This window comes from Lepisosteus oculatus, chromosome 13 (genome assembly GCF_040954835.1).
Source record: "Lepisosteus oculatus isolate fLepOcu1 chromosome 13, fLepOcu1.hap2, whole genome shotgun sequence".
Taxonomy (NCBI): Eukaryota; Metazoa; Chordata; class Actinopteri; order Semionotiformes; family Lepisosteidae; genus Lepisosteus; species Lepisosteus oculatus.
This window is the reverse complement of record NC_090708.1, coordinates 26174580-26199957: the sequence shown is the minus strand read 5'-3', so window position 1 is coordinate 26199957 and position 25378 is coordinate 26174580. Positions and strand designations below refer to the sequence as shown.

General features: G+C 45.4%; 1 protein-coding gene across 1 annotated transcript; it reads right to left on the bottom strand.

Annotated features, from left to right (window-relative positions):
• Window positions 1-188: 188 nt before the first annotated feature.
• tomm70a (translocase of outer mitochondrial membrane 70 homolog A (S. cerevisiae)) lies at window positions 189-21334 on the bottom strand. The gene is made up of 11 exons (XM_006637932.3): window positions 20991-21334; window positions 17010-17310; window positions 15809-15918; window positions 15218-15366; window positions 14228-14435; window positions 11956-12090; window positions 11398-11505; window positions 10690-10806; window positions 10006-10103; window positions 9514-9636; window positions 189-7388 (listed from the first exon to the last, which is right to left on the bottom strand). Exons 1-11 carry the CDS (start codon window positions 21240-21242, stop codon window positions 7235-7237), a joined length of 1755 nt encoding a protein of 584 aa, XP_006637995.1. The 5' UTR covers window positions 21243-21334; the 3' UTR covers window positions 189-7234.
• Between the last annotated feature and the right edge of the window lie 4044 nt (window positions 21335-25378).

Sequence of the window (25378 nt, the reverse complement as noted above, 5' to 3'; positions counted from 1 at the left end):
TGGAAAGTTTGGACCAGAGGGGAGATCACCACCTACTGGTCCACCAACACCACTTACAGCAGCAGTTTCTCTTCTAGGTCTCCTACCCCACCAGGACCCACCAGGTTCAGCCTCAACTGGCTTCTGCCATCACATGAGGTGCCATCATATCTTTATGCCCGACCAACATGAATAAAATTGCACTTAAATTGGTTAACATGTTTTTATTTGGTGAATTTACATTGTTACAACCCATTTACAAAAAAAAAAAGAAAGTCCAGATCTTTTAAAATTAGTTCTTCAGTGCAATTCGCAGCAACGGCCCACAGTCCAAGATGAGGAGGAATGACAGAGCGAGTGGGACATGCATTCTTCTTTGGGATCTCCAGACCGAGCGCTTTTTCCTGGCCAAAAAACTAACATAAAACAAAGTAAAAGAGTACAAAAACACCCCTCGATCTCCACAGTAGTGTTCTCAGGTAGGAGCAGGTGTACTGTATATGTACAAACACTGGCAGGTGCACCACATGCATTTAGCCACGTTCTTTTTCCACAATAGAAACATCATCAGTTAGCAGAACCCATGGAATACACTTTAGAGTCCCCTGCACCCAGCAGGTGCAATATTCCCATAATCGATTACCAGATGAGTGCTTTTGCTTTTTCTTGGCAGTTTTGAGTGCAGATCTCTCTAATGATCTGTACCGGAGGATCAGAGGTGGGAATCCTTTAGTTCTCAAGATTACACAGCAAGGAGAGGCAGGTGGTAATATCATTATGAGGGTCAGGCAGTGAACAATGTTTGAGAAGTGGGACCCGTCCAGACCGAAGGCTCATGCTAAAGTGTCAGCAGATGAGCTCTCTAAAAGAGATAAGCCTGTCTGGAGTTAATCTTGGGACCAGCTGCAGCTGTGATGAAGACTGCAAGAAGGAAGACTACATCCTGGCATCCCAACTGCATTCTGGGAACACAGCATCCTTAATGCAAGGATTGTTACACACAATCACATCTGGCTAGCAAGCAGTTTGGCCACTGGGGCAGCTTCCATTTCCCAGTGCCTGGGCTCTTGGGGACCTGTGAACAGCTGAACTGTGTATCTTTTGTGGGCTTTCCTTGTTCACTGACGCTTCACTTGAAGGAAAAAAAAGATTCAGTCAGCCCGAGTTGCAGAGTGGAGACCTAAAGCTTCAGCCTCGCAGAGATAAATGCAAACAAAATCCTCAAGAAACAATAACTTTGTGGCCCAAAAAGTCAGTTTTAGCAGATTAAGGTAATGACTCAGTGTAACAATTCAGCTTGAAAAGATTAACGGAAAGCATCTCAGTGAAAACACGGAGAGTTTAGTGTGCGCCAAACACATGCAGACAATTTACACAACTACCCACACACTGATACTACACAGGGCTGCTGTCAGCCTGATAACTTCCGAATGGATTCCCATTTTGGTCACTGAAGGAATGATTCACTCGCTGGCCAAATTTTACTACTCAACTAGAATGTGAAAGCTTGATGTTAAAATCACAGACATTGTTTCAGGACTATTTTTTCCCCCTCAAGCTAACAATCTGAAAAAAAGAAGTGGACTGTGTTTAACAGTACAAAAATCTGAAATACTCTTTCCCATGAAATATAGGATTTACTCTAGAAAAACAGCTCATACAGTGATAAGAACTGGGCAAGGCTCTGGCTCAACTTATACTTAAAAAAAATACAGCATTTCAGCAAAAATGCTAAGTAACAATGCCATCAACCCTTGCTAGCAACTGTGAAGCACCGTGGCAAACATGACATGACACTTGGGAGTCTACGCCAACCTCAAAACGCTAACACTTTCACTGGCAGCTGTGCTTCTGCCTGAAAATTAGCAAAACAACTCCAACCTCCTTACCCAGCAACTACTATGAGCGGCAACTTCTTACTGAAGTTTTTTTTCTCCCCCACATCGTACATGGTTAGAAGATGAAAGAAACAAACCTATTTTAACACGGATGGCAGGTAAAAGAGGGGGCAAGTCTGCAGAAGATCTGGTGCCCACATTGAGACAAGCCGTGCAGACTGTTGGCCTGAGCCAATCTAACGAGAGACAGTACTGCACGGCACCGTTCGGCAGTGGACAAGACGCAGACTCAAGCCTCTGCAGCCTGACTCCCCAGCAAACACCCCAGAAGGGAAACCTACTACAGTTGCCCAGAGAGCATTTCTTTCACAAGAACTACAACCAGCGTTGGCCATATTCTGGACAAAACCTCCAATGCCCTTGACAGTATGGAGAAAGAACATGATCTACGGTTTGCCGTAGCAAACTGAAGGCCCAGTCAGACTGAAGAAACGGATGTACCGTAAGGTAACCAAAGAAGCTGTGGAGCTCAGAGCAGGGCTGTGTCAGACTGAGCACTGGGAACCACTGTGTGAGACAGTCCCAGCAACAGCCAAAGCACACAACTGGGGGAGAACTCGGCATGGAACAACCTGGAAAAACCACCTAACAAGCTTATACATTCAAGGTATATGCTCAACCTTAAAATTGCTCATTACAGCTTTCTTTCACAAAACTGAGTGCACATTCCTATTTAGTGCACCGTGTCTTTCATAACTGTGTACAGGTGTCGCACTGCTCTGTGAATCTGAAGACTCCAAAAGAAAAGCATAATGGGTGTCAGCATGAAAGATCTACAACACTGACTAAAACACTAACATGCTTCACAAGCTTCAGTGACTCTTGCAGCCTGAGCTCATGTATTTTTCTGTTGCGTTAATGAGACACAACACAAGACGTCCCCTGGATGGGACAGCTGTCCACTCTAAGTTAACTCTCTACAATCTGTGCAGCAGGTGGACTAGAACACCTGGAGGAAACAGTCTTAAATCAAGGAGAAAACCGAATCTGAATCCACGAGCCTCTTAGCGATCTCATGTTCTAATCGCTGCTACCACCAAAACACTAAAAGAGGGGCCAATTTCAGTGTTATGACAACTGGAGTTTGGAACATCAACATCTAGGAGCAGGGCTGGAGGGGCACAGTCTCTGCAGGTTGCGCAGTTGCAGGTACTGGCTTGACTGGACTGCTTTAACGCTGCTCCCCAGTGCTTAAGGCAATTGAAAGAGACTGCACTGGGGTCCCTCCAGGACCAGGATTGGACAGTGCCTATGGGGGTAAAGCACACAGTGAGTGGACCAATTTCCTCTCCAGTGGCTGCAGGTCTGAGAAGCCTCACCTAGTTACCTGGAGCACACTGCAATGTGGCAGTGAGGGGCTCTGCTCCTCTTTCCTCCTCTCCAGCAGTTTTAAACACAAGTTACTTTCTTCTACAAAGCTACCGTGCCTAAATTTACTGTATATATATAAAAAAAGGTCTCCTCACTTGCCAATCCCTTAAAACATAAAAATAAAAACATCTGAAGAAAACAAAAAAAGTAAAAGCTAGCTAATGTGGAACTCAGTCATATTTCACTGTAAAATCCAAGGCTTAAAAAAAAGCTGTATAACAGAGCAATCTTACAGAACTATAATTACATTAACATTTATTTATAAAGAGAAAACCCCACACATGCTGTACAGAATAAAAAAAGAAAACTCTAAAAAGTAAAAAAAAAATATTGTACGGCTTTTCCTCCTCCTTGAAAGATCACACAATTTTCCCCAACTGCAGGAAAACGATACATTAAACATTTTTTACGTGTTATTAACAGACTAAAACATGCCTTCCATCTCCCTCTCTGCTGCTTCAAGTAGCACTGAGGGGATACTGGGATGACCGGTCAGGCTGCTGGCCATGGGCACGTCAGGATGACCGCAGGACCTCTTGGCGAGGGCCTTCAGTATCTAAACCGAGGCGGGGCCTCGCTGGTAAGCGATTGGCAAGGTTACTATCCCGGCACCAGCTGGCCACACGAGGAAACCACATTTTTAGCATCTAAGTACAAAGGTGCTTGGCGTGATTCAATGCAAATCCCACAATTAACTGCTTCTCCAGTTGAAGCAGAGCACTTTTTCTTTCCCCCATTTTCACGCCTTTTGATTGCGTTGAAAAACAGCGCCAGGAAACGCCACCCCCAGCCGCCCGCCCGGAAAATGGGAAAAAAACAAAGGCGTGAGAACTTTGCGCAGGTCAAGGTCAGCTGGTCTTGAGCAAGCCAGCAATCTCCCCATCCCTCCCTCTCCCCCACCACCACCCCACTTAGGCTGGGCTGGGGAGAGAGGAGTGGGGGGTACCGGGGTCAGGGCGTGTCTGCTTAGTCTGCATGCAGAGGGAGGGTGGTAAAAGGGCCTGAAGAAGGAGGAAGACATCCAAAGGAGCACAGCAGCCTCCCGTCCCAATCCCTCTCCCAGCAAGACGGCCAGCCAGCCCTCCGCACCGGTCAGGGAGCAGGACGAGGTTGGTCTTATAGGGGGAGTCAGTGGGGGCTCCAGTTGCTGACCACTAGACAACAGAAGGCAGACGGGGAGCAGCTACAAGGAGTTAAGTAGAACTCTCTCCCTTCTCAATCTCAAGCTAGTTTTTAATTGTTTCATTTGATCATTTTTCAGGAAAACATTTTTTTTTAATAGCGTTCAGAACCACGGTGTACATTACCATCAGGTTTACCCCCAAAAAGATAAGGGGGAGGGGGAGGATCAGGAAAAAAAATTCTATATTTGAGGTTAGTGCTGGGATTAAAACAACCTGTAAATACAGCGCCCTTCAAATTTATCCACAACCAGGAAACATTCTTAGCAAAGGAAATCCAGGTGTACACCAAGATTTGTCAACCTTTAAGAATCTAAGGCATAAAAAAAGGAAATTTACATTAATGTATAAATACACTGCTCAAATTTATCCATACCCTGTAAATGTTGAAAACAAATGCTGTATTATTAATTAACCAATATATTTTTTAATCACTTCAAATGTTTCTAAAGCCTCATACATACTACAGAAGCCCCTGGACGTTTTCTTATATATATCACAATTGATTTAACACAGAAGGAAGCTGTACTGTCTGAGATGTCTGAGGATTTGTGGTAAAAGACCTAGCTACAGCTATAAAACAGAATCCATAAGACCTTCCAGCTTCGATGGTCGTAAGAGCTTTGTACTCAAACGTGCAGCAGAAAAATGGTGCGGAAGGATAACTCTCAACCGAGACAAACATTCGGAAAGCTATCCAGACCATTGACTCCTACATTGTGTGGCAAGATGAAAGATAAATGGAGCTTGTGGAGAGTCCTGCCAGGAGTACGATCAGTACAGAAAGGTGAAGCTCCTCATCAAAAAAGACGTCATCTTTCCCATTATGTTAGTTAGCTACTAGCGACCACAGGGGCCAGGACAAATTGCCTTTCCCTCTTCTCAAAAACAGAAATGTCTCTGTTCTACTTTATCATACATTTTGCATCCCCTTGTCCATGTGTCCTGGTTAGAAATGAGTGAGAAATTACAAAGTTTACCAGGATATTTTAGCCTTCACCTGTATCTGCTACCAAGACACTCAAACTTGGCTACACGCAGAATACACAGCACGCCAATAAACATCAGAGTGGTTGAATAGCACTGGGCTGGAACTTGACATTCTAAAAGGCTATACGAAGGGTTTCTTCAATAGTAGCCAAAAGACAGCTTCTACAACAGATTGCCAGGGTATGAATAGATCTGACAGGCTCCTGAGCAGCTCAACGAGTAACAGCGCTTGCCCGAATGCAGGTTGAGTCAGTAATCACAGAGTCTCAGTCGTGTTACTATAGCCGACTGAGACTGGGATTCCGCAGGCAGTGTTGTATAGTTGTATAGGCTGAGCAGTGCTGAGGTTAGTAGTCTGGGCTCTCTCGGCTTGCGGGCCCTTCTGCAATCAGCACTAAGCCTCTTGAGCAAGGATCTGGGAAAGGGACGTTTTAAAAGACAAGTGGCTCGAAGTTGGACAGGTCAGATGAGGCCACCTATCCTTTCTCATTTTCCCCTGTGAGCGGTTTCTAGGGTTTGTAACTGCGACTGCCCAAGCTTAACTGTCGCTTTATGACAAAAAAAGAATTGTTGATTCTCAGCTTATATAAACAAATAGCATCTGGCATTAGAAATCAACCTTTTTGGCAGGCATTTTATTCAAACATATATTGAACGGCGTGCATATCTTTTAGTGTTTTATTTATATTAGAAACTACACCCGTATTTTCATGATAAATCAACTTTTTGACTCAGTTTATCAAAGGTTATACATGAATTTGGAACCAACTGTACATTGCAAATAAATTTCTTAGAGGAAAATTGTTTCTTCATTATTAAAGAAACTGACTTATCTAGTTAAATTAAGCTTTAATTATGCTGCACTGCTGCTTTAAATTATTCAATAGGCTGTCCAAAATTACCATTATAATACTGTTGTGTGTGTGACTTGTTTCTTTCAAACAAAAGGTCCAAAGATACACTATCCTAAAATCAATGTTTAAAAATCACTTATATCACAACTTGAAGACAATCTGAGCTCAGATCACTTTAGGCCAGAGAAATTAAGTCTTTCCACACTGACCAAATTACTTACAAAAAAAAACAATTCAATTTACAATCACTGCAATGGCAGTCTGCTCTGGTAGCCTCTTGGATGTCAAGATGGAACTCTTTCCATCTACTAATTCTTTCATTTGGCTGTTTGTCACCACTGTCACAAAAATATTGAATCTTGTTTCCTGTCCCCTTATAAGGGAAATACATCCAGTTACCTTCCTTCTGAAAACATTCCCCTACGAGGAAGTTCTAAAATGAACAAATAAGGTTTGATACAGTAGCTTTAACACAACGATACATCCCGAAGACGGGCGGATGTCCTGGTTAGTTTTCAGGACACAAGGAAAACGCTTTACAAAAAGCCCCAGTTGTGAGCATGATGGATAATGCGATAATGTTGCGCAGGACCCCAGTATCGCCACCCACAGGAGTTTAGTGATGGAGATATAGCTCACGCGCACACACAGACCCGTCCCAAATCTGCCTGGCAACAGGACCCCGAAAGGGCGAGGGTCACCACTGGCATGGAGGAGGAGGACCCTGAAAGATGGCACTTGGGGATGTCTCGGGGTGTCGCCCCCGTAGAGCCGGCTGCGCTCTTCAAACGCACTGGGGAGCCCACGCGATACAGACATGCACGGTCACAGGACAGCTGTTGTTTCTTTTTTTCTTTCAACATCATTTACAAAAACCACCCCCCCCTCCCCCGAACAAAAAAAAGGTATTAGCAGTTATCTGACTGTCGGGCTCAGAGGCCGAGGGGCAGCCGGGTGAGGGTTACAGCGTGGGGGGCTTGAGCCCGTATTTCTTGGCCACCTCTGTCTGGGCGTAGGCAGCGTCGCACAGCGAGTACAGGTGAGCCATCTCCATCTCCGACTTGGCAAGGTTGATGGCGCGGTTGAACATGTCGATGGCTTTGTCAAGGTTGCCCCTGTGAAAACATTCCAAACCGGGTGGCGTCAAACCACGTGCAACACAAGCTATTTACACATAAATTGTAAGAAGAACATCAGAACGGTTTCAAGCAAGAGGAAGCTGTTCAGCTCAGCTAGCTTGTTTGGCAGTTGGCAGCTAATTGTTCCAACTCCTCTCAATCATGAGAAACCAGGATATGAGCTTCACCAACATGGCTGGAAAGCTAGTTCCACACTCCCCCCACCCTTTGGGTAAAGAAGGGACTCTCACTTCTATATAATGTTTGTAGTTCTTGCAGATATTTTACAAGTATTTTTTCTAGGCCTATTGTTTACTTCCAAGTTTACAAGATTTATTTCCCAGACTGACAACATCCAAGATCACATTCTCTCCACCATGCATGTACTACTATACCTCCTCCCTGCTTGCCTACCTTTTCTGGCTCTCCTCTTTCTAGTTTCTCTCAACATGACACCACACACCTTAGTGAACTGGCTTTGCATATGAAATCCACCACCTTTAATTGGATTCTTATGGTTTTATTTCAATCTTGTTTTTCTGCCCTGTGATTCTCATCATATACCCTATATAGCCCAATATCCAACCTACCTTATCTTGCAAAACTTTTAGAACGTGCTGTGCCATTTCAATGAAATAACCAACATCTTCAAACCCTTCCAAACTGGTTTCAGACAATCTCAGCACAGAAACTGCCCAAGTTAAATTCAGTAATGATCTTCTTACGGCTTCTAATTGTGGTTCCCTGTCTATCCTTATTCTCCTTGACTTTTGACAGACTTTTGACACAGATCACCAAGTCATCTTTCTTGTATTGAGACTGTTTGGAGTTTCTGATATTGCTTTTGAAATGTTTCAACTTGTATCTTACTGTTTATCAATGCCTTATCTTTCTTGAGGGTTTCAGTTGTTAAGTTGGGTTCGTGAAGTCTGGTGTTCCTCAGGACTCAATACTGGGTCCCCTGCTATTCAGCATTTACATGTTCCCACTTGATCAGCTATTAAGATCACATGGTCGGCACAGAAATGATGATTCAGGTGACACTCAAATCTATCTCCCTACTAAACCTGACACTGAAGCAGATGTTTAAGATCCTCTGATATTGCATCCCTGACAAACTTCTAGATGATCCAAAATTTCCTTAACGTGAACTGCAACAAAGTCTGAAGTCATGCTTCTCGGTACCTCCCATCAACTTCCTAAAGCCAATGAAGTAACCTTACATATGGATGGCACTACACCTGAATTTAAATCTAAACTGAAGAATGTGAAGGTGATATTTGATGTTATCTGACTAAATTTTATTTTTTATTTTTGTGTGCACAACAGTGTTAATATGATTCAGATTCTGAACTTGTAACTAGAAGGTGAGGAACCTTGCTGCATCCTTCGACTTCACTAACATGGCAGCAGAAAAATGTCCAATTCTTCCATCTCAGAAATATTGCCGGCTTATGTCCTATGTTTTCTCTCACTATAACAGAAAAGCTGGTTAATACATTTGTCTTTTCTAAAATTGATTACTGCAATTCCCTACAAGCTGGAGCAACAAAATCCACACTAAAAAGAATCTGGCAGCAAGAATCCTGATCAGGTCGCATGCGTCCTTGCACTGGCTTCCTATTAGGATGACTGTAAACCTCAAAATCCTTATGCTCAACTTTAAGGCTCTGCGCGGCTTGGCACCTCAGTACCAATCCGACGTATCTTCCTGCTCCCCACTTTGCAACCTCAATTCATCTGATTCTGGTGTCCTGTTTGTCCTCTGGTGTCTGTCTGCTCCTTGCATCTTCTGCTACATTTCTAATCTCTTGTGTTTCTGTGTGCTAATTTTATCTCCTGTTACCGTTTTAGTTTAACTTTTTTCCCCCCCCACTTTTCCTGTAAAGAGCTTGAAGAAGGTACTATTAATGGCGATCCATGACAAAGTTTATCATAAAAGAGTCAAAACCCCTCTTGTGAGTTCTCCTTTGTGCCCACCAGGTGGCAGAGTATTACACACTGGTAGCAGTGCATTACATACTGGGATGACACCTTGTCCTGGTTTAAATAGAAAATCCCAAAAAAACCTACATCATCAAAGGTACACACGTGATACATGCAGAGAAGAGACAGCCCTCACCTCTGGACTTCAATGGTCCCCATGGTTTCGTAAGCAAAGTCACACTTGTTGTCGATCTCGATGGCTTTGCTGATGAGCTCCAGGCCTTTGTCAAGGTCCTGCTTCCATTGCAGTTGCAGCAGCCTGAGCAAACAAGGGAGGAGAGTTACGGCGCAGGCAGCTTTTACTGCGCATCACCAGCTGAGCAGCACGATCCCTCTCTCTCTGCACCGATCCCTTGCGAATATTGAGACCCAGCTGTAGATCATATCACACACCAAAAGTATAGAGTACCAAAACTCCACAATAAACACCAGAAAACAGCAGCTAAATAGCAAAGGAGCTAGAAGGGTGTTAAGAGACACTGCGGGTCAGTACACAACTTGAAGATGGGGCAAAATGTCAGAGCTCTGCATCAGATTGCTTATTGCAAGAGCCTGCCATTCTTCTTCCTCCCACTGGGAACGGGAAAATGTGGGGCTAACATCTGACGGACCTGAGGTGTGGGCTCACCCTTTGTGGACATATGTGGTGGCGTTGTCGGGTTCCAGTTCGATACACTTGTCATACATTTCATCTGCTTTTCCAAACTGCTGCTGATCCGTCAGAGCCTAGGGGCCACAGAAAGAAGGATTTATTTCATCTTTAGTGTTGGGTGCATTGAAGTCTCCTAAAAGCATGTTACAGTTACCATTTATATGACACGAATTCAGCGGAAAGCAGTCAGTAAATTCCACGAATGTCGCTTTCAGCATGAGCTTATGCAATGTACAAAGATCTGTGCGATTTAAAGTGGACAAATCTGATGTCTGGTGGTGGGTAGTGAGATATGAGGAAAAACATCTGAAGAAACGGCGCCAATGAATTTGAAATATTGTTACTCCATGTGCCTATAAAAAATTCCACAACACACGCATGCACACAAGATATGCAGTGACTGAAAGTCTGCAGAGCGAAAATCGGAAACAACCGACAGCTCTAAACTGGGAGTCTGACTTCCATCTCTACAGACGCATTATTAGTGAGCTGTCCAGGAAGTGTCCATGCAGAGAGATGTGCAGATAGGTGTCCAGGCACCTATGGAAACACTGCGACATGCAGATAGGCGCCGGGCCCATGTAAAGATGCCGTGATACCGAGCTAGCTACGCAGACAGAGTGGCATGCAGGCACATGACAAGGTGTGCCGACAGCCTACCTGTGCATACAGAGCATAGCCCTCAGCACACTTGGGGAACCTCCTGATGACATCTTCAAAGCCATTCATGGCCGTCTGCACCTGTGAGGGGTTGTTTCCAGTGTAAGCCTTTCGATACTGGGAAACAGGACAGAAGAGCAATAATTAACCAAGAAGTCCTTTGTTCCGCAAAACATAAACCCACTCTGAACTGCTTCTGACCGATCACCACAACAGGCAAGATAGCTGCACATCCTGCTACTGTGCAATCACGACGTCAAGTGAGATAACTATACATTTCTGGAGTGGACTTTCTGGACTCAAAACATCCTTCAATAGTTTCATTCTGCAAGACCTTTTCTGCTGTGAACCAGAGCCTGCTGGAACAGAGCTGAGAGAGCTAACCTGCAGCTCCACTGAGCAACAAATCTGATCGTTAAATGGGGCAGAAGGGAGAGCAAATTCAGTTCTCAATTAGTGTAATACATATGGACATATTTCTTTTGGAGTATTATAGTACCCTGAAACTATTCTGTAGAAACAGTCACAGCTCAGCAGAGGTATATTGTTTCTAAAACAAAAACTACTTGTTTTAACAACTCGTCTCCATTAAAATGTTCACAGAAACAAATGTAATTAAATGAAGTGGATCAACAAGCCCCCCATCCTGACATGAGATACCCGTGACTGTGCTGTGTGGCCGGCAGCACTGCTAGGGTCCAAACTCACCAGTGCAAAACACTTCTGAGCCTGAGCCAGCGCCGAGTCGGGCCGCAGGCGGATACACTCGTCAAAGTCCTCCACCGCCTCCTCCACCTGGTCCAGCAGGATCTTCAACTGGGGAGACGCACTCACATGGGTCAGGCTCACACACAGGGGGCAGCGGTGGGATACTCTTTCACAACTGAATCTTTACTCTATTCCATTACGTGCACCTCAATTTTCATCTTCATGAACTTAGAAATTAGTATTACTTATCACCTCAGAATCACAAGTAAGGGTAAGTCACCCCAAAACAGTAGTGCTCCCTATTTCCCTGCATTACATTTAAGCCCAAAGTATTAAATATATCCGCCTTCTGCCAATTAAAAACACAAAATACAGCAGATTATAGCCTTTCTCTGTGAAAAAGTCTCTTTTTTTTCCCTGAACAGAACCACAGTGAGAGGTGAAGTAAAGAGCTGATCAGTCAGCAGGAAATGTAGTAGCAGCGAGAGCAAAAGGCAGGGCTGAACAGTTACAGGTGCGTGATGGCCGCAGGTGTCGATCAGCATGGGCAGGGCCTACCTGTCCCCGGTGGTGGTAGACGTCGGCGTTGGGCGGGTCGATCTCGGCCGCCGTGTTGAAGTCCTGTGTGGACAGCTGGGGCTGCTGCTGCTGCATGTACATGCTGCCGCGCTTGATCAGGGCGTTGGCCCGCAGCTGTCCAGCAGAGAGAGGGGGAGAGGAGGGGAAGTGCATCAGGGCGAAGGGATCCAACAAGGCGCAGAGCAAAAGCGTTTATTTGATTGGCCACCGAGGCAGCAGAACAAACCAATCGACTCTAAAATACAGTCATTTTCAAGGGCTTTTTATAACCCAAGCGCAGCCATGGCCAACCTTATTTTGTTACCAGAAATGTCACGGTTAGGACAAAGACATAACATATATTTAAACACAGGAAACAAAAGGGAATACAAGTGGTGCAGGATTTTTTTTTAACAGCTTATCAAGAAATTTACCAAATGTCTGCAACTTTCTCCAGTCTCAGGTTTCAGTGTACACCTAAAAATCAGTTTCCTAAAGCTGGGGAACGCATGTTAGCTACTGATCAATGCAAACCATTTTAACTAAGTGTGTCACTTTTTCAGGGTGTCAACATTATCTACGACGTTATCTACTGTATATACATCCAACCAAACCTGACACTGATGTGGCTATCTCTATTCTATCTAATTGCATCTCTGACATAAAAATGTGGATGACTCAAAACTTCCTTCATCTTAACTGTGACAAGACTGAAGTCATGCTTATTGGCACCCCCCATCATCTTCGTAAAGCCAGCCCTATAACCCTTTCTGTAGATGGTTCTGTACTTGAGATTCAATCTAAATTGAAAAACCTTGGGGTTCTATTCGAGTCTGGCTTAACATTCGACCCAGTATGTGCAGCATACTGTCAAAACATATTTTTTTCACCTCAGAAATATCGCTAGACTACGCCCTGTGCTATCACTAACTGTGGCTGAAAAGCTGATCAACACATTTGTGTTCTCTCGAATTGACTACTGTAATGCTCTAATCACTGGGGTATCTAAATCTACTTTGAACAAACTGCAGTATGTCCAAAATTCAGCAGCCAGAATTCTGACCAGGTCTAGTGCAAATGATCACATTACTCCTATTCTGGAGTCCTTGCACTGGCTTCCGGTCAAATTCCATGTGAACTTTAAAATCCTCATGCTCACCTATAAGGCTCTAAATGGCTTGGCACCTCAGTACCTTTCTAAACTATTATTGCCCTAGTCCCAACCTCGCAACCTTCGCTCTTCTAATTCTGCCCTCCTTACTGTCCCCCTAGCCCGTCTACATTGTATAGGTGACAGGGCCTTCTCTTGTTGTGCCCCCAAGCTCTGGAGCTCTCTCCCAAAGGATATCAGAGAGTCACCTTCTCTAAACTCCTTCAAATCCAGACTCAAAACCCTCTTCTTTAGAAAAGCCTTTACTTAACTGGTTCCATTCTTCACCCCTCTGCTTTTCTTAGTACCACCATCCACGGTCTCCTCTATATATTGTAATTGTGTTTTATCTTGTGTATTCTTTTTATTTATTGTTGTTCTCATTCTGTAAAGCGCTTTGAGAAGCCACCTTTAAAGGCGCTATATAAAATAAAGTTTATTATTATTATCTAGTCTTTAAAGGCCTGTGGCTGAGCCAGACATAACATCAAAGGCTATGATGAGAACTAAAAACTTCACTATCACGAGATGTTGAATCAATATGAAATAACAAATGCTTCCTTTAAGTGTTGTTGCCTTCCACCACCCTCTCTGCTAAAAAAAATGGGTGCTGTCAACCCCTGTTGGCGTGGGACGTGTTTGGGACATTATCAGTACGAGCAAGCGCCCAGTGAAACACTCCATGCTCTAAACACGCCATAACTGTCAAAACATTCCTGTTGGGGGGGTATATGTCTCTTTCTGACCTACTGTTTTTCCCACATGGCTGGCTACCTTGTTACACTGATACCACACAGTTCTCACTCTATTGACAACTGCATAGAAAAAAGACCAAGACTTACAAAAGCAAACCGTGATCCACTGAGTTTATTTTACGCGAGTTAATATAGGCACGTGAAAAAAAAGTCAAGCGCAGTAAGATCCGTCTGCCCGAACACTTTTATGGCCAGATCAGCACTGCACTGTTGAAGTGATGGAATGAGATCACCTGGAGAGGGCAGCTCATCTCACAACAGGACAGCCATGCCTCCTGCCCTGCCAGCAACCCAGCTGGACAAGGCATGGGCCTCGTGCGCACACCCCTCCCCCGATGGACGAGCCACAACATGGCTCCCGCGGTACCTTGACGTTGGCGTCCTCCATGTTGATGACCTGGTCGAGGTCCGGCCGAGCGGCGGCGGCATTGCCGATCAGCAGGTAGAAGGTGGCGCGTAGCAGCAGCGCCTCGGCCAGGTGCTTGCCCCGGGACTCCACCTCCTTGGTGCACTCGCTGATGATCTTGTCATAGTTCTCCTCGGCCATGTACTGCTTGGCCTTCAGGTACCCAGAGCTGGGGAGAGGAGACGGTGAGCTGCTCAAACCACTCTCGCAGCGGTTGTAGTGCAAAAAAAAAATCAAATTATAGCAGGTTACAAATGGGAGGAGGATTGGTAGTTAGGAGCTAATTGATCCTACAGCTGTTTCTTGAAAGGAGCCAGGGTATCAGCTTCAATAACATGGCTCGGTAGCTTGCCCGACAGCCCCGCAGGCTTTTCAATAGAGAAGTGCATCTTGTTTTTAATGCACTTCTATGTAGATTCCACTTGTGTTCTCTCATTTGTGTGTTCATTCTGGAGATATCTCCTAGGTTCACGTTGTCAGCACCTTTGAGGAGTATGAATACTTCAGCACCCAACATCCCGCAGTCTTTTGGAAGCACAGAAATGCATTAGGCTATTCTCCTCTTTTTACAGGTTAACATGTAGTTAAAGGATTTGACAGCATTTTGACATTTGCACTGCTCTCTCTCATCCATTCATCTTCTTCCCACTTTTTTCAATTCAAGGTCACAGGGGAGCCAGAGCAAGATGTGCCAGTCCACTGCACGGCACACACAAGTACTCACTGCAGGGCCAGTATATCCAGAAGCTAATTAACCTACCAGCATGTCTTTGGACAGTGGGAGGAAACTGGAGCAGGGAGAACAAACAAACTTGCAGATAGCATCATAGCCCATAATTTATCCCAGGGCCCTGGATAACCACTGCTCCACTGTGCTGCCTCCCTCTCTCCATAGGTGCTACTAAATTTAACTCTCAGAGCTCCCCTCCCTTATTCCCCCACATCCCTGACCTCTCGGTGACCTCAGCGGCCTCTCCCTCCTTGTCCTTGTCCTCATCTTTCTTCTCGCCCTTCTGCAGGGGCTGGGAGATGATGTCATCGGTGAAGGAGCCAAAGTAGGACTTGATGAACTGTGGGGATGGCATGAGGGGCTCGCGGTTCTGCAGAGGAAGCAGATGGGGGGGGCAATTCAGACAGGAAATAGCTCTTCAGATTTTCATGTCGGGTTTTTCTTCAATTTTTTGATTACAGATTATTTCTTTACAGAACACACTCTAAAATGTGAGGACTGCTATTAAATTTTGCTTATTTTTTCTTGTCTTCAAGGGGGCACAAATAGACTCCAATAATAGCTTTACAATAGTTTTCTAAAAGATCTGTAGCGCACACAGTCCGTGGGCAAAACTTGGACACAGATACATGAGAACACCAAGTGAGGGGAGGCCAATCAGTCCATCTAGCCTGTTTGACAGACGGTTTAATGGCGGGAATGGATTAAAGGATCTCAACCAGATAGTTCTTGAATGAAGCCAGGATATTGGCTACTACAACATGGCTGGGCAGCTTGTCCCATAAGGCTGCACTGAGGACACACACACACACCTTGAACTTTTCTTTCGCTTTCTCCTTCCCCAGCATCTTCAAGACCCGGTCTGCCAGCAGCATGCTTTGTTGGTTCTGGAAGGCCTCGAGTATGCACACGGCTGTTACGTCTGGGGAGAGCACAAGAACAGGGTGAGAGTCCAGCCCAGCACATGGCGGCCAGTCAAATGATCTAAAGGACAAAAAGGAATCTTTGAGGACGCCTTACATAACCCCCACAGAAGCATTACCGAAGGATAGGGAGAAAATGGAGGAAATGCCAAGGACTTGTTTTTGTCAGCAGTAATAAAAAGACTGCTGCAGTTAGTGCTGTGGCTGTGTCATTATTGAGACTGTCATTGCGTCATTCCCATTTCTATCTTTTCATGCATATGTGTTACTGTAAACATGTTTAATGCCTTTCAGCTGACAAGCAATGATGGCTGCTTTGGCCAACCTAGTAACTGGTAAGGCCAACAAAGCACGTGTAGCCCCAGGCCTGTGTGGCAGTAGATCAGAGGCCCTGCAGGTTATCCCTGAACAGGAGGAACCAGCTCCCCAGCTTTGCAGCTGTTTCTGCTGTCAAAGGACTGTTAATCTTAGTGACAGAGTATTGCTGAAATGTCTCCAAAGCTATATTCTCCTTTCTCCGTGGACCAATGTCAACGAGGAACGCAAACAAGCTGCTGCACCCCCGCTCTACTCTAAACCCATCTTAAACTTAATGCACAGTATCTGAAACACACAAACCCACAGAAAAGCAGAGGAAATTACCATCCCCTGTACAGTGAAATATGCCTCATGTGCACAGGGGTGTAACAATGCATCTAAGGAATTAAAAATCCATCACCTGAAGCAGGATAACATGTACACTTTTTAAACGATCAATACACATTTGCTACATGTTGTGTCTGGGTTCACAGTAAAACAATGTGACGAACAACGACTGTGTTTGATCCACTCCAGGTTTCCAGGAGTGCAGTCCCTTGGGTTTGTTTTTCACCTTTTGTTCCTTTATTTTCATCTCATTTGCAGGAAGGAGCATGCACCAGCAGTGACATCCAGTTCTGCTTCCTTGGATCAGTACAGTGTGCCTGAGAGCCCTGGAAAGGTTTCGGGACCTGCTTTCGGATTTGCACATCGGCCCATCAAAGGCAAGGGGTGGGAAGGAGCAGAGAGCCGAGCAGCCCGGGTGCAGAGACACTACGCAGCCAAGACTCACCTTCCAGGCACTCCTTCCTGTTGTCCAGCTTCTCCTGGGCCTTGGCCCTGCGGAACAGGGCCTTGATGTAGCGTGGGTTAAGCTCCACGGCCTGCGAGCAGTCCTGCACGACCTCCGCCCACTTCATCTGCTGCTCGAAGGCGGCAGCGCGGTTCTGGTAGAAGGTGGAGAGGTCTCCCTTCTGCTCCTTGGGACACAGGCTGATGGCCTCCGTGTAGCACTGGATGGCCTGCTCATACTTGCCTGCCTTGAAGTACTTGTTGCCCCTGGTCTTGGCAGCTTGGGCCCGATCCAGGGGGCTCTGTGGGGGGAGAAAACAGCCCGTCAGACGAGAGATCCACGTGAGTCAACCATCACCCATCAAGAACTGAGGAGTCACGCCTGGACTCAGGAAGTGTCCTGAGATGATTAGCAATCAGAACAGGCATTAGTTAGTAGACTCTGAGAACTCGTAACTTAATATTATTTACACATTCAACTATAATAATATTGATTCTTGTTTTGTTTTATATGTAGAAAAAGCCAACACAAAAGCCCAAGGCTTGCTCCGTCATCCCGTATGTTTCTTAAAAAATGAATATCGTGTAACAGACAGAACGGCATCAGAATTGGAGATACAAACGCAAAGTATTTCGAATGCTGTTGGTTTCCCTGATTGTTGGAAATTGTACTTAATTACAAGCGGGATAAATGTATAAGCCATTATTTGCATATGAAACAACGGGTCCCACTTTAATGTGTTTTTCTCCATGATGAGATTCAGTTCAATGAATTTGGCCAAAACAAATAATCCACTTAACCGCCTGAAGCTGTTGGCTCTGCTTGCAGTTGGTGCCCTTTTAAACCTGGACAATCATACAAGTGTTGTGTGGATGGCCCGCAGCTGGGACAGTCCTTGATTCAGCTCCAGTGCCTTTTCAATTCTTAAAACACAGCACATCTCATAGCAACAACCTGGCAGCAAAAACAAAACAGCCCATAAAACCATCTTCTTTGAGGAGTACACTGACCTTGTTTAAATATAAATGTGGAACTAATATAAGCTTACTGTACTTACACTTTAAGAAAAGGGAGCTAATATACAACGGTACTGAGCAGCAGCTGCAGCTTGCAAACTGCCTGTCATGTGCAGTTAATTACACATCGGGCAGAGATTTCAGCTCCATCAAGTCTTTTTTTTTTTTTACCAAGCTACTTTTGATAAAGAAGAGGATTTTTAGAACTGTGTGACACTCCATCCTCCTGATAACACGGAAAAAAGCAACGTATCTCCTATCCAGGGATACTCAGGGCAATGAGACTGCACCCCAAAATCTCATGCTCTGAGATGCACAGGTGCAACCGACAGGCCCCCCAGCACCCCATCAGCAAGGAACGTAGCACCCACAGCTCCCTGGAGTACACCTCACCCTACACACCCTTCTGCCCAGATGCCACAACTGCAGAACTGGTGTATAGCCCACTAGCAAACTGGAGGGGTTGCTCCAGCTCCTAAGGGCTCTTCTGTAGCTCTGGCTGTAGTCGACTGCAGCACTCTTCAAATCCATATTTGCTGCCCTGATCCTGGCAATATTGAGACTCCAGTCTGTACACTTCCTCAATGTCAGTTTCACACTGTGACCTTAATTTGAAAAGACATCCCATTCACAGTTCTGCAAAAACTACTGCTTCCTCTCTCCACAGAAACACATTTGTAATACATGCACATTAATAGAAAATCACAACTCCCTCTCCGAACAAACATCTCCTGACGTTTCCAATCGCACTACAGATCAAAGGGCTTCTCGATGAACTACGACTGACAGCTCTGGTCAATCATGCTGGTGATCGAGCCCCCTAATTGTGTTACAAGCCACATGCTGTACCAAGCAAGAGCTCCCCCATCAACTCCACACACACCCACGATAAGGGCTGTTAGAGACACAGTAACTTGGAGTAGAATCATTACAAGAATGCCTCGGTGAATCACGGCTGTTCGAGAAATCCAAAGACTAATCCTGAGACGGTTCAGCCTTCAGCCTGTTATGGCATCGTTTCTGTAAGTTCAGCTACTCTTGTGCCCCAGTGATTCAGACACCCTGGACATTTGGAGTCCATTCCCTGCGGTACCATCAGAGGCTCTTACAACTCTGCATAAATTAGTGCAAACAAATGTGGTATCTAGAGGACTGCGGCTGTAAAGCTCATCACATTATAGAATAATCACTGTAATCCTGTCTACCCCCACTGTGTCTCTGCTCTCTCACTGTGAGGAGAGTAACTGATAGGATCAGCCAATTACTGAGGATTCACCAGCCGTGAGCAAAACGGTAGAGATCTGTGTTCCCCCATTGCACTTATTCACAACCAGAGCTTGCAAGTATCTCAGGAGTGGCACCTCCCAACAGCTTTCACAAAGGATCACACAGACGGCTGGGTGTCACAGACACACAAGCAATGCCCCCACCTTGCTCGTAGCCCTCCCTCACTCTTTCTCCCCTGAAAGAAACGACAATTGCAGGCACTGGCACTATAGGACAACACTTCTGCTCTGCTAGAGGAAGAAACAGAAGTGTCAACTTCCCCTTGTGAAGACGATTCCCACTGTGAAGGCTCAATTTGCAAATTTTTTTTGACTAGACACTATAAAAGGATTCCAACAACCCTCCCCAAGATGCACACAAACGTGAAAATACAGCAGGCACATGTCCTCCTGTGAATCGCACTGTAGACACCCAAATCACACCCACTTTCACACTGCCAGAGCACCTCTGAACTCTGCCCCGGGCTGTGCCTACACCGAGTTTCAGCACAAGAGGCACACAACGGTGCATAATCACAGGTTCAGTCACCTCTACATGCAGCACTTCTATTTGTCGTGTCTTACGATAGATAGACAGAAATGCACAATCTGCATGCGGGAGGGCTTTGAAAGAATAAACTGGTTCTCAATCTTTTCCAGAAGCAGAATGCAAATCAAGTCTTCAACTGCACAGCCAGAGGCTTGGTAAAATTTTGGAATGCTGCACAGAACGCAAGGCCTAGTTTAAGATTTAAGATTGGATATTGTACGCATCTACACAGACGCACACAGCAGGAAAACAGCTCTTCTCTGCGATATCTTACCAACACCGGCCTTCACGATGCCAGAAATGGACATAACTGCTATGCAATGGGAGTCTTTTTTTCTTGCTTTGTGAAGGAGAAGCTTTTTTTGGAAAGTAAAACAAGGTTCAAATGATGGCTCCTATCTTTCTCGCTCCCAGCAGCTGTCAAGTTCTGGTGCTCTGCAAAGATTTCCACTTCATTTCAGGATCGGCTTTGCTCTCTGCCGCCGTGAATTACCTGAACAAAATGATTCGGCCCTACGTTCAGGGGACTTTCAAACGAAGCTCCTTCGTACCGTGTAGCAGCAGGTACATCGTAGGTCGTGAGAATATTTTCATTTTTTTCCTCCGAATAAAAACAGGTTTCCCAGCATTCCAAGTAATTTTGACAATCCCATGCTGAAAAAGGGGAGCTTTTTTAATCGACATAAAATAAAGCTCACGTTCAGGATTTATTTTAGGGGTAGAAACACGTCAAATAGGTTTTTCATGTAGCAGGAGGTTCCACGGGTAAATCAGAGATCAATAAAACCATGTATCACAAAATAACTGTTGCGCCGGCTGCCAATGCGTGTTGATAGACACGGCACCCCAGAGACACCCACATCTCTCGCGACACATGGCTTGTTAAAAAGCACACGCTGTCCACCTGCGCCACTCCCAGTTTCAGTCACCGATTCGGCCAAAAATACACCAAGACGACAGCCCCAGAGCAAAAAACCAGCAAGCACACAAGAGCACAGGTCGGACGTCAACCCATGCAGGCAGGCATGTGTCCTTGAACGATCTTTGCAAAAGAAGGGTGCCCCCAATAATCGCTGCTAGACGGACCCCATCACGCCGCAGGGGCGGGAGGGGCGCGGGCATGGGGGAACCCCTGTTCCGGCCAACCTACCAGGTCCTCTTGCTCTTGTCCGGCTCGGTTCGCTGCGCCGTCCTGCTCAGGCCGGCCCGTGACGGGGCTGGCGCTGCCTTCTGGAGTTGTCCTCTCCCCGTTGCGCTTGCCCTGGTTCACCTTCCTCCGGGTGCGATTCCACAGATACACGGCCCCAACCCCCAGCACAATGGGGGCCCCGACCAGGAGCGCCAGCTGCCACCGGGGCAGACCACTGCCAGACTGCGGCTCGACAGGCTTTGAGGCCGCCATCGTTTACCAAGCAACAAGCCACAAGCAAGCACTGCACCGCTTACCCTAGCAGATCAGAGCTGGACTCCTCTGCATCATGGGATACTGGCGGGGACCCTGCAATCCAATCCGGGGCAACAGTGAATGAGTTGCGTCATTTCCGCTCTTACCCCAATTCCAGAAGGGACATGCGCAGTTCAGGCTGGGAAGTGGTTGTGTGTGCTGAGGTTTTTTATTTTTCTCTGTTGTTTGGAATTTATATATTATCACAACAACTGTATATGTACAATGCATGATATATGTATATATTTATCAATGTATAATAAAGGGTTATACTCTCAATATACGATCTTCGGGGTACATAATACAGTTGTATTTTACAAAAAAAGACTGAATGAGGTAAAGGTACTCACAGCTTTCATATTCTCACATTAAGATAAATAGTCTGGTCTCTATTTCATATTGTTTAAATGTGTCTCTTCCCAGACCATTTCATTTTATGTGTATAATATCGAGCATTTATTAAGTCAATGACAATTGTTTTGTATTTTTTTCGGTGGGATTAAAAGTAACATAACATCTTTTTTCCTGAAATGTCAAAGTTAGAATCCTTCTTTCTATAAATTTTCAAACCCAAGTGAGGGTCTTGAGTAATGGGACCCATCCTGAGAGGCTGACGGAGAAGAAGTCATATAGACGAATAGCATTTTATGTGTCTCTAATTCAGACTGCAGTTACGCACATAATTGTATCTTTCTTTTCTCCTGTGTTCAAGTTTCACCGACACTTTTGTATTTTTTATTGTATTACGTGCTATATACAGGGTGCCTGTCGCACGGTTTTTAAAACGTTTGTGGAGTTTCAGTGGGAGATTCAGAGCGGATGTCAATTACTGTATACCCTCAGAAGTAATTAAAACAATCTAATCAAAAACAAAATCCTATGTTCGTTGCAGGAAAATATTCTGTCCATTCTAACATGCTCGTGGAAAACACGTGTTTGTAAATTTCCGAACTCTCCCTTCCAGTTTTACCGTGGTTATGATAATATACTAATTACCAGAAAAGTTTTAGTGTGCGTTATGGTCATTTATTTCATAGCGAACGACTTGTTAACAGCAGTGCAGGCGTCACCGTCAGCCGAGACATCTACAGTAACTCGTCATTAATAATAATAATAATTGCTTACACTTATACAGCGCTTTTCTGGACATTCCACTCAAAGCGCTTTACAGGTACTCAAGACCCCTCCACCACCACCAATGTGCAGCATCCACCTGGATGATGCGACGGCAGCCATAGTGCGCCAGAACGCTCACCACACATCAGCTATCAGTGGGGAGGAGAGCAGAGTAATATAGCCAATTCATAGATGGGGATTATTAGGAGGCCATGATTGGTAAAGGCCAATGGGGAAATTTGACCAGGACACCGGGGTTACACCCCTACTCTTTCCAAGAAACACCCTGGGATTTTTAATGACCACAGAGAGTCAGGACCTCGGTTTTACGTCTCATCCGAAGGACGGCGCCTGTTTACAGTATAGCGTCCCCATCACTATACTGGGGCATTAGGACCCACATGGACCACAGGATGAGCGCCCCCTGCTGGTCCCACTAACACCTCTTCCAGCAGCAACCTTAGTTTTTCCCAGGAGGTCTCCTATCCAGGTACTGACCAGGCTCACACCTGCTGAGCTTCAGTGGGTTGCCAGTTGTGAGTTGCAGGGTGATATGGCTGCTGGCATTGTACAGCTTTGCTAAATTATCCTTCTATAGTATGGTGATAGATACTATTGACTGTAGAAGACAGCTGGAAATGGGATTCCATAGCCACTTACAAGGAGCTGTGAGAATTTACCATTTAAATTATACAAAACAAGAAATATGAAGCATTTTGCTGGGCTGTGCTTTGTGCTAGAACACCAGAGGTCGACAGCTTGCCTTTCCTTACTGCTTTCAGTTATATTCAAAGTGCTTTATTGGCATGACCAATGAGTAAAATCAGTGTTGCAAAAGCAAAACAAATACAATTAACATAAAACAAAAAATCTACAGACATTTACAATAAAGACACAATCATAAGATATTTACATATAGACATATGGAGCATTATTGGGAGACAAGCTTACTGTTCCTCAGGCTGTGACTGGGCTGCCAGTTCAACTGAGTTCCTTCCTCCCTCTCCCAGTAGGATTGGGAATGCTGGGATTAGATGTGTAAATTTGGGGGAAAGTGCTTGTCTAATCCCAGAATATTTGTCGCAGTGCAGTAGGAAACAAACTCGATCATCACGTTTGCGTACGATACTGTACAACGATCATCTGTGCTTGATCATGAACGGTAATGAGTCCGTGTAGAGGGAGGAGGAAGAAATGCTGACAGCATGGTGCCAGGACAACAACATTTCTCAAACACCAGCAAAAATAAGGAGTTGATCGTGGACTACAGGAAGCATCGAGGAACAGACCGCGCACCCATTCACATCAGCGGGCCCGCAGTGGAGAGAGTCAACAGTTTCAAATTCCTAGGTGTCAACATCACAGACTATCTAACCTGGACCCACCACACCAACCTCGTAGCCAAGACAGCCCCTATTCTTTCTCCACAGACAAAAGAAGTTCAGCATGCCGTCGCACATCCTAACAATTTTTTACAGGTGTGCCACTGAAAGCATCCTAACCGGCTGCATCAGTGCCTGTTATGGTAACTGCTTCGCCCGAGAGCGCAAGGTACTCCAGAGGGTGGAAAAACTGGATCAAAACACTACCGGGTGCGCGCTACCGAACATCGAGGATATCTACTCTGTTAGACACCTCAGGAAGGCCAGGTCTATCCTCAGGGACCCCTGAGTCACCCTAACCACAACTTGTTCTTTCTAGTACCATCTGGAAAACAATACCGAAGTAAACAGACCAAGACCACCAGGTTTCGTAACAGCTTCTTCTCCCAGGCAGCTAGACTGTTAAACAGCCAGACACCTGCAGTTACCCAAACGGCCGCTGGTGAATAGGCAACCACTTGAATTGACAGGGTGCACCGGCGCCCTCCTGTCACTTGCACTCTTGGGACACATACGATCCTTGTGTTACTTTCGCACAATCTGTATACAGTATTGTAAATTGGAATTGTGTAATTTATCCTAATGTTAATCTAATCCCTCTAAATTCCTGTCCTTCTGCTTTTCTATCCCTCTTAATGAGCTCGTGGACACTTTTAACGAGCCCGCAGACAAAGCATTTAATTGCCGACAACACCGCTGTAAGCTGTACTGTTCGTGCATTGATAAATAAACCTTCACTGATTGATTGATTGGAAGTGCATCTCTGTCTCTATTTCTCCCTGCTGACAGTGGGAGCACAGCCTGTCCTCTCCGGGCAGCCAAGTCTGTCTGTGTCGTCCAGTTTCTATGGCCAGGCTGTGGTCACTGAGGCTATACTTCATCAGGGTCTTTTTATTTTAGCTGTTTCTTATCTTGGTTAAATATTCGGCTAGTGTGTATTGTCTGTTTAAGGTTCTGTAGATGTTGTGTTTGTGTGTGTGTCCCAGTGTGTGAGACATTGCTGTTTGATCTGTGCTGTGATGTGGTTGATTCTGATTGTGGTGCTCTAGCAGTGCTGTCCTGAGGCTGGCTGGTGTCGATGTGTGGCTCGGGCCAGTGAGCCTCAGGGCCAGCTTGCTCAGAGGGCTCTTTGTTGGGCTCAGCTCTTGGCTCAGCAGGGCCTTGTGATGGTAGGAGTTTTGGTTGCTGTTTCTTAGGTGGAACCAATACTTTATTACTCTCCTCTGTATGTTTATCAATAGTGGATATTGGCCTATTTCAGCCCTGCACGCATTGTTAGGTGTTTTTCTCTGCACATGGAGAATGTTTCTACAGATCTTCACGTGCAGAGTTTCTATGGGGTGTTTGTCCCATTTTGTGTAATCCTGGTCTGTGAGGGGACCCCACACTTCACTACTATATAGAGCAATGGGTTGGATTACACTTTCAAATATTTGGAGCCAAATTCTTGTTCGTGGGTTGATGTTGAAAAGCCTCCATCTTACTGCATAGAAGGCCCTGCGTGCCTTCTCCCTCAGTGCCTTCACTGGCAGGTCAAAGCTCCCAGATGAGTTTATAGTCCTCTAATGAGAAAGCAGGGGAATGGCCTGCCAATTG

Excerpts from the sequence above, each read along its gene's own strand:
- tomm70a (XM_006637932.3), bottom strand. The coding sequence starts at position 21,242 with ATGGCGGCCTCAAAGCCTGTCGAGCCGCAGTCTGGCAGTGGTCTGCCC. Across the intron at positions 15,367-15,808 it reads AAGCGAAAGAAAAGTTCAAG|AACCGCGAGCCCCTCATGCC; the intron begins GTGTGTGTGTGT and ends CTTCCTCTGCAG. Across the intron at positions 9,637-10,005 it reads ACCACATATGTCCACAAAGG|GCTGCTGCAACTGCAATGGA; the intron begins GTGAGCCCACAC and ends TTGTTTGCTCAG.